Source organism: Rhamphochromis longiceps, linkage group LG6 (genome assembly GCF_057381845.1).
Source record: "Rhamphochromis longiceps isolate RC_006_pf linkage group LG6, R_longiceps_female_GT1.1, whole genome shotgun sequence".
NCBI classification, from domain to species: domain Eukaryota; kingdom Metazoa; phylum Chordata; class Actinopteri; order Cichliformes; family Cichlidae; genus Rhamphochromis; species Rhamphochromis longiceps.
This window is the reverse complement of record NC_140562.1, coordinates 18,941,630-18,950,466: the sequence shown is the minus strand read 5'-3', so window position 1 is coordinate 18,950,466 and position 8,837 is coordinate 18,941,630. Positions and strand designations below refer to the sequence as shown.

The following is an 8,837-nucleotide window of genomic DNA, read 5'->3' as shown; positions in this document are numbered from 1 at the left end:
AGGGTTGTGCGATCAGCTGAGCGCACCATCCGCTCCGAGCTCCCTGACCTGCACTCAATCTACAGCAGGCGGTGCTGGACCAAGGCCAGGAAGATCGTGAAGGACCTCAGCCATCCCAACAACAGACTGTTCTCTCTGTTGAGGTCAGGAAAGCGATTCCGCTCCCTGAAGACCAACACAGAGAGACTGAGGAGGAGCTTCTTCCCGCAGGCGATACGGTCTCTCAATCACACCACCACACAGTCCTGACCCACACATATGGTTCTTACACACACACTGGACTTTCTGGACATTGTTTTCACTTCATCACTTAATCACTTCAAGCATATTTGCACTGCACAAGACATAATGTGGATTGCACAACACTGGTCACTACATTCTTCACTTCCAGTTAATACTTGTACAGCTGCTGTTATTGTGTATATATTTATTTATATTTCTTCATACATTCTTATATAGTTCTATATTGTGTATTGTGTATTTTGTTGTACAGTTATTTTATTTTCAACTTTAATTTATATATTTTATCTTATTCTCCCAGTTAAATTTACCCTTCATTCTAATTTGTGTTGTACAGTTATTTCATTTTTAACCTTAATTTATATTTTATTCCTTCCTAGTTAAATTTACCCTTTTTAATTTTTCATATTTATTTCCTATCTTATTCATAGCCTTTTCCTTTTTTGTTTTCTTTAGGTCACGAGCAGTTGTCCAAGCATTTCACTACATATCGTACTGTGTATGACTGTGTACGTGACAAAATTTGAATTTGAATTTGAATATGCTGACCCCAAGCATACTGTAAAAGAGTTTCTCAAGGAAAAGTAATGACATACTGTTCTTTTTTTTTTATCTTTCTTTCTTTCTCTTATTTCAAATGATTAAAATTTCAACAAAACAAACACGGGAAACAGAAAACATGATAAAAACATTTTCAACAAAAGGATCTGTAACGCAAAAACAAAGGGTGTTCGAAAGGGAACTCAACCTTGTAATAAAAAAAAAATGATTTGTGTCTTCACGATACCAAATATTATGTATTATCCTTATTGCTTTGTTTTGCATTGTGCATATGTTTTGTAGAGGACTCTTGTAAGTGTTGCCCCAGATTTCAACACAGTACTTAAATATGGTAGTAGCAATGTGCAGTAAAGTGTGTGCAATCTTGTATTGTTCAGGACGTACCTTGTTTTTCCCAAAATCCCTGTGGTTTTTGAGATCTTGTTTCACAAGTGTTTGATTTATACTTTCCAACAAAGCTTGTAGTCCAAAGTTACACCAAGAAATCTCTTTTCAAATACTCTTTCATTGGATACTTTATCAATTTCCAGTCTCCAGTTATAAACATTTCTCGATTTCCAAACAACATAAATTTGGTTTTGGATGAATTTAAAGATAACTTTAAGTCTTTAAAGCCTTCCCCAGAAAAAAGAATGGTTGTATCATCTGCAAAAACAACAAACCTTAGTATGTTTGTAACTCTACAGATGTCATTGATATACGTAGTAAACAATTTGGGACCCAGCACTGAACCTTGTGGGACACCACAGGTAATATTCAAGAACACAGATTTTGACTGAGCAGTTTGTATGAATTGGCAAGATAACTTTTTAACCAGTTGTTTTTGTTTTTGTTTTTTACCCCTCTCACACTATATCTTTCCATTTCTGTAAGAATATTTTGTGGTCATCATATCAAAAGCCTTTTTCAGGTCAATAAATATCCTCACTTCATATTTTTTTATTATCTATGTATTCAGTTATATTTTCCACTAACTTCATCATTGCCATAAATGTTGATCTAGCTGATCTAAAGATTAAAATAGTATTATTCTCAATAAGTTGTCAAGCCCTGCAAAAAAATAAAATAAAAATAGATGTCCAGTTATATTGGAGAACTGTCTAAGTAAGGAAACTGGGCTGTAATTTGTAAAATTATGGTTCTGGTGGTTGAGCGTGGTTAAGCCTAGGCCTCGTGGCAGAGCCTAAAGCCTTAGCCTGGGCCTGATGGCTAAGCCTGGTGAAGCCTGAACCTATAGCAGAGCCTGGACCTGGTAGGACCTGGTCCTGGTGGTTCGGCTTGGGGGAGCCTGGACCTATTGGCTGAGACGGTGGCGGAGCCTGGCCCTGGTGGCTGAGCCTGCATGGTTTCTGTTCAATGGGCAAGTCAGTCGCCTAATTTCAACCCTACAGACATGCTTTTTAGTTCTTAAAAATTAAATGGAGACAAATCCACAAACAAGCAGAAACTGGTGACATCCATGGTTTCTAGACTTGAGGCAGTCTTTGACTGCAAAGGATTTTCATCCAAGTATTAAAAACAATCCACACTGTAAACTTTTGTTAGTTTGTTCAATTAATTTGGATCCTCTGAAAATGTCTGCAATTCCTTGTATACAGTTAGCAGAATTTCTTTTTTATGTTACACGTCTTTGATTTAAAATGCACTGTGATGGTCTGCAGAGGTAACATTACAAAAAAATAAATAAAATAAAATAAGTGCATCATTATCCAACAAATGATGGTTCTGTCTGTAGTGTAAAGGGAGTTGCACAGTTGGCAACTAACTACATAGTTTGCTTTGGAACAGAAACGATTATATTTTATGTTAGATAATATGGTAACAAATAGGAAAACCTAAAGTTTAATTTGTGTCGAATTAGTTATTTTTAATACAGAAAAACAAACATAACGCATACTACGTGCGTCTCAACGTGTCCACAGTATTTCCACAGTAAACACTGGAGTCAGAATCTGTTATAAAATACAATTAAAAGTGAAGATAACGCATGGCTCAAGTATCTCGGGACGAACCACCCCATCTCTTCCCTCATACAGCCTGTTAACTTATGCTTCGGTTACGAAAGCAGACCTCACTTCTGATTGGCTGTTGCTGTAGAAACCCCCAGTCTCACTATAGTCGCTCCATTTTGCGGACCAATCAGAGGGGAAGTTCGGCCCCTCGACGTCAATCTCCTTTCCTCTCGGCCAATCGGAGTATCCGATATTACTATACTTCACCCGCTCGGCCACCTCTCGCTCAGGTAGACGGGACATACAGCGGAAAGGTAAGGGTTGAAGCTTGTTGTCGGCACTAATCAGGGCATTTAGCAACATTTTTAGCTTCTATAGAAAATACTTGTTTGTTATTTAGGCGTAAAAACAGCAGAATATAGTGCCACAAGTTCGGGCAAAAGCCTGTAGAAGATATTTAGGCCTCTGCTAGCTTGTTTACTGAGACGTAGTTAATGATTCATGAACTAATTTAATAAAGATTTTATTTATGCCACCTGCAGTTGACACACTGGTGCTTTTATGAGGTGTTATGTGTTAAGAGGTAGTAGGGTTTAAAATTGGAGAGCTGTTAGCTTGAATGCGTTTGTGAGATGGGAAAGTGTCAATACTTGTATTATTAGTTTCGTTATGCGTGTTTTTATTGATAAAAATAGTTACTCTCTGGCAGCTTTAAAGAAAACTTAAAAAAAAAAAACGTCCTAAAGTTGAATGTCTGCTTACTGTAGGCAACAACTTCGTCAAAAAATGACAAACAAAGAGATGTAGCCCAGTCAAATGACAAAATTTATGGTAAAGTGGCATTATTAAATGACTTAACATTGAAAATTATGTTTTTTTTAAATAGCTGTTCCTACTTTGAATACTTTACTTCTACTATTGTATTTGTTTTTTTCAGTTAATAATTATCCTTAACATTATGTCTGATTTTTGTCTTATATTTTTATTTTAAAACTTACACTGTGGTGTAGCATGACTATAGTGGAAATGTAATTTTGCATCGATTCTACTTATTTTTGTTCCTACAGATATAATTAAGAGCTGTGTTCCTGTCTTTCAGGCCTCTCTCCTGACCTGCAGCCAGCTTGCATTATCTTTCAGCATGGCGGTGAACGGCACTGCAAACATTTTGAGCTCTGCCTATCTTGCAGTCGAGTATGTCGATGCTGTTCTGCCAGAAAACCCATTCCAGCCCTCCCTGAAACACGCCTGGGGCTACATGCTGGACAACTACACCAAATTCCAGATTGCCACCTGGGGCTCGCTCATCGTCCACGAGTTAATCTATTTCCTGTTCTGCCTGCCCGGTTTTCTCTTCCAGTTCCTGCCTTTCATGCAAAAATACAAGATTCAGCAGGTTTTTTTTTTTTAAATTGTTGGATATTGATCTTGTTTTTTATTTGTTTGTTTGTTTGAAGATGGATGGTTTACGCATTCTCCTGATCCCCGGGAAGAGACACAAATCCCTTTGGATTTTTTTTTTTTTTTTTCAGGACAAGCCAGAGACGTGGGAGAAACAGTGGAGGTGTTTCAAGATGCTGCTTTTCAACCATTTCTGCATCCAGCTGCCTTTGATCTTTGGCACTTACTACTTCACCGAGTATTTCAACATTCCTTATGACTGGGACTCCATGCCACGCTGGTCAGTGCAGATCAATAATGCACACCTAAATGGATTAAAGTGACCTAGACATACAGTAGAGCGGTTTCACAACTGTCATATGAATTATGGGTCCTGTAATGCATTGCTATTAACCACAACTATAGGATTAAAAAAAAATGTATTGACATCATGTTAACACTGGTATTAACCCAACTTTATTTACCAAAGTGTGACCTTGAAATCAAATGTGGACTCCCTAAATACAATAATTATGGTTACAATGAGACTCTTTAAGACGCTAAAGAATTTTTTCACTCTTGCACAGCAATAATTTATATAAAAATATACTTACATTTTATTATACATGACCTGATATGTTGATCTGCTTCTAAATAGAAAGGGAACATTTGAATATGCTTTATACATGTAACACAGTTGTTCCACATGTTGCTAATTGTCTGTCAGATCTGTCTGTTGGGATAATTTCAGTGTGCTTTTGTAAACTTCTCTTGGCCTTCTTCTCCAGGCCATATCTCCTGGCTCAGTGCTTGGGCTGTGCTGTTGTTGAGGATGCCTGGCACTATTTCCTTCATCGCATACTGCATCACCGCCGGATCTACAAGTACATCCACAAAGTCCACCATGATTTCACTGTGAGTAAAACAGATGAGTGATAAGATCAATAAACAAAGCTTTCTGCTGAGTCTGTTTATGGAAGAGTTACTTATTAAGCGTGTTTTAGCAGCTGTTTACAATTAAAAAACAAACAAACAAAAAAAACACTATGTGTACGTACAGTCAGCATGTCTCTCCACTGCCTCAGGCTCCGTTTGGCATGCAGGCAGAATACGCTCACCCCGCTGAGACGATCATCCTCGGGGCTGGCTTCTTCATTGGCATCATGATCTTCTGCAACCACGTGTTATTGCTCTGGGCCTGGGTCGCCTTCCGTCTGATGGAGACCATCGATGTTCACAGGTAGGACACAGTGGGCGCTTTCCTTTTCACTAAATAACTCCTCGCTCTGCTGAAAATCATTCCACAATCAAAGATGATCTTTCAGTCTCTTAAATGCAGCTCAAGGAAGCACATGAACCTTGCATCTCTCTCCTTCTCTCATTCTCTCCCTTCAACCCAATGAGATTTGTGGGAAAGATACAGGTGGGGGGAGTGAGGAGAGAAGTTGGAGGTTTTAATTTCTCTTTAAGCTGAACCTCTTGTCCAGAAACAGCCTTGTGCCAGATGGTTTATTATGGTGGCTGTAAATAGGACAATGTAGTTTGTTTTCACTCATTTTTATTTTACAGCTTCATCACTGAGCCCAATCAAACTGATTAAGCATACATCTTAACTTTAGTTTGTGGTGTGTCGAGGTCGTCCTCTAGAGGGCCACAGAGCTCATCAGATGTTCTGTTAAACAGTCTTCATTAACTCCTTTGTTAATACAGGACACATTATCACACATTTGTAGTGTAGAAATAGTACTTTTGACTATAATATTGTTTAATTAACTTTTTCTATGAAAACAATGTTTACTGTATAATAATAATAATAATAATCAAAATTACACATTTATTTGTATAGCGTCTTTTTAAGAAAAGGCTCAGGTCAAGATATTCAGAAAACTCAGGAAAAACAGTTTGATAAGTTTGATAACAATCAACATTAAACATTATAAATAATGAAGCAAATTAACAGTCAAAGTAAAGCAGATCATAAACATTTGCATCGTTACTGAACACTATAAAGTTATGGGAAGACACAAAGCTCACAGTCTGCCGGTACATCACACATACATATAGACACACACACACGCGCACACACACACACACAAAGGAAATATACACTTGACCACCTGCAGATATAGATTACACATTAGAAATTTAGAAATATGTAAAGGTTATGAGTTTTACAAAGACCTAAGGTTAGGGCCAATGTGAAGTGTTGAAATTTGACAAAATTAAAATGTGTAAAATGTACAGCATACTAAAACGGTTTAAAAGGAACATAACTAACATCATTATTCAGTATTGTGATGAACGTTTTGTGTGAAAATGCTTTAGATACAAAGTTCCCATATGTCTGGGACTGACATCAATTGGTTTAATCTTTCTTGCTTCTTCTTTTGTCATGATTCTATCAGAGGTTGCTGATGTTGTTGATTTAATTTGTTCATTTAAAGTGTCAATTATTTTAAAATCAGGGTTGGGTTCATAAGCTGAAGCTACGACATGCGCCCTTTCCACCTGTCAATTGATTTCTTCTTTTTATTATTTAATTTCTTGTGATATAAGTAAAATGATTCAAACTAATTAACCGATTAACCAAGTTTAAGTAGTCTCGTACAAATATTCTGTGCACTCTTCTAAAACTGAAAACATCAGCCTGAGGACAGAGCCAAGTTAAACCCATCTTTTCTTCAGTAACAGACTTTGAGAACCATTCTGCTTTCTGAAAAAGACAAATGTTTTTGTTTTAGAAGGATAGTTATCATCAAAGATTTTTACTCATTTGTGAAAGTTGGTCACTTTTTGGGTGACATTATGACATATCTTTTTTCCTCTTCTTATTTCTATTAGCGGTTACGACATTCCTTTGAACCCGCTCCACCTGATCCCGTTCTACGCCGGCGCTCGTTTCCACGACTTCCACCACATGAACTTTGTCGGGAACTACGCCTCCACCTTCACGTGGTGGGACAAACTGCTGAAGACAGACAGCCAGTACAACAGCTACATGCAGAAGCAGACAGATAAGAAGACGCAGTAAACTGCTCAAGCCTCCCTTCATGGACACACGCCTGTCCTGTCAGGTGGAGAAGAGGCAGTGAGCCGTACAGACAAAACCACGCAATTACTGCTGATTTTCATCTCTGTACACTTAATAAAACACATGCAAAAGGTGTTTTTAAAAAACGAGTCAGCACAGCTGTGGTTTGATTATGAATCAGACTGCGTGTTGGTTCGGTCTGCCTTCTTTGCCTTCTTAGAAAAGAAGAAATGTCAGCTGGCTGAATAAAAACCATCAAGTCCTCATTTCGATTTTGCTTTGTTATCAAAAGGCTTAAACTTAAATGCTTCTTTAACCCTCTGAATGTCTCAGCACTTTAGTACTTCCTCTAATTGATCTGATGCGGTCTTTCCTTCCTGTAGTTGAATCTGCACTTCGGTGGAAACTGTATAAACTCAATGCAGACTTTTGAAAACAAACCAGTCAGGCGTGTTTGATGCAAACTGTAAATTATTGATGAAAAGGGGATGTGTTCTAGGTCATTCAAGCCTGTAAAAATAATTAAATGCTGCTCTAATTTTATATAAAATAAAAAAATCTTTGGTGTTTTGTTTTTCTGTTTTTGTCAGAATAAAATATGTGAACAAATTTAAACAGGAGTTGTTGCTGTAGCAGTTTTGTTTTTCTGAATTTAGTCAGAGAAGAACATATGTGCCAGCGAGCTATAAATTTATCCATTACTGCTAAATTGACATTTTTTTAATATAGTGAGTGGAAACACTGACTAAGTGCTGCCATGCTTAGGCCCATTGTATGTGTCAAAGTAGCATTCCAGAGGCTTGCTGGGTGAAGATAGCATCTTCTCAAAAATGATAAGTGTTTTTCATTTTATTTGTCAGTGGTTTTAATGTTGTGGCCTTTCGGTGTACATGGAGTTGGTTCACTGCTGCACTGTGGACACACCCCCGCAGCTCCGTCCAGCGCACACAGGCAGCTGCATCAAGTGAGCCAACAGCAGCCAGGACCAAAGAGGAAGTGAGGCATTTTATGTGACCCGGGAAAAACTCAATACATAAAACTGGCAAATTCTAATTGTTAATGGCACACAAATAAATAAAAACACCTTTTCTTTTTACATTAATACCGCAGCTTTGGTGAACTGTGCTGCTCAACAGCCTAAGACCATGTCTGCATGTTTTGAAAAGTTGTTTTGAAAAATTAATAGATTACTTAAGTGTATAAAAAATTTTATAAATTAAATTTTATTTATATAACCCCAAATCACAACAACAGTCACCTCAAGGTGCTTTATATTGTAAGGTAAAAGCCCTGTATGAGCAAGCACTTGACAACAGTGAGAAGGAAAAACTCCCTTTTAACAGGAAGAAACCTCTGGCTGAACCAGGCTCAGGCAGGGGCAGCGATCCTTGCCATGCCTCGTTGGGGGTGAGGTTTAGGATTATAGTCCTTAATTTTGCAATATTGAATATTATTGTGTAAAATATCTTCTACAAAAGAAAAAAATGACACAAAAACAAAGCAAAAATGAGCAGGAAATGACAACAGAAGCATCTCAAGCTATAGCAGCATGCATTCTCTAAACTGAATGTGCGTGTTTTAACATAAATAATGCCCTGAAAGAGTTCCTGTAAGGGCCATAATACAAACTTTTTTGTAATATTTTGTCATTTGTGCTTATTCATACTCTTCTA

The 8,837-nt window shown here is 37.5% G+C and overlaps 1 protein-coding gene across 1 annotated transcript; it reads left to right on the top strand.

Moving 5' to 3' along the window:
• The first annotated feature begins 3,006 nt into the window (after positions 1-3,006).
• Positions 3,007-7,731, top strand: msmo1 (methylsterol monooxygenase 1). Its single transcript, XM_085409560.1, has 6 exons — positions 3,007-3,067; positions 3,853-4,149; positions 4,286-4,434; positions 4,922-5,048; positions 5,219-5,373; positions 6,975-7,731. The coding sequence occupies exons 2-6, from the start codon at positions 3,895-3,897 to the stop codon at positions 7,162-7,164; spliced, it is 876 nt and encodes a 291-aa protein (XP_085265686.1). The 5' UTR covers positions 3,007-3,067; positions 3,853-3,894; the 3' UTR covers positions 7,165-7,731.
• The last annotated feature ends 1,106 nt before the right edge of the window (positions 7,732-8,837 follow it).

Bases quoted from the DNA above. Each gene is read 5' to 3' on its own strand.
- msmo1 (XM_085409560.1), top strand. From the start codon at position 3,895: ATGGCGGTGAACGGCACTGCAAACATTTTGAGCTCTGCCTATCTTGCA. The intron at 4,435-4,921 runs GTCAGTGCAGAT...CTTCTTCTCCAG, and splicing joins TGGGACTCCATGCCACGCTG to GCCATATCTCCTGGCTCAGT. The intron at 5,374-6,974 runs GTAGGACACAGT...TATTTCTATTAG, and splicing joins GAGACCATCGATGTTCACAG to CGGTTACGACATTCCTTTGA.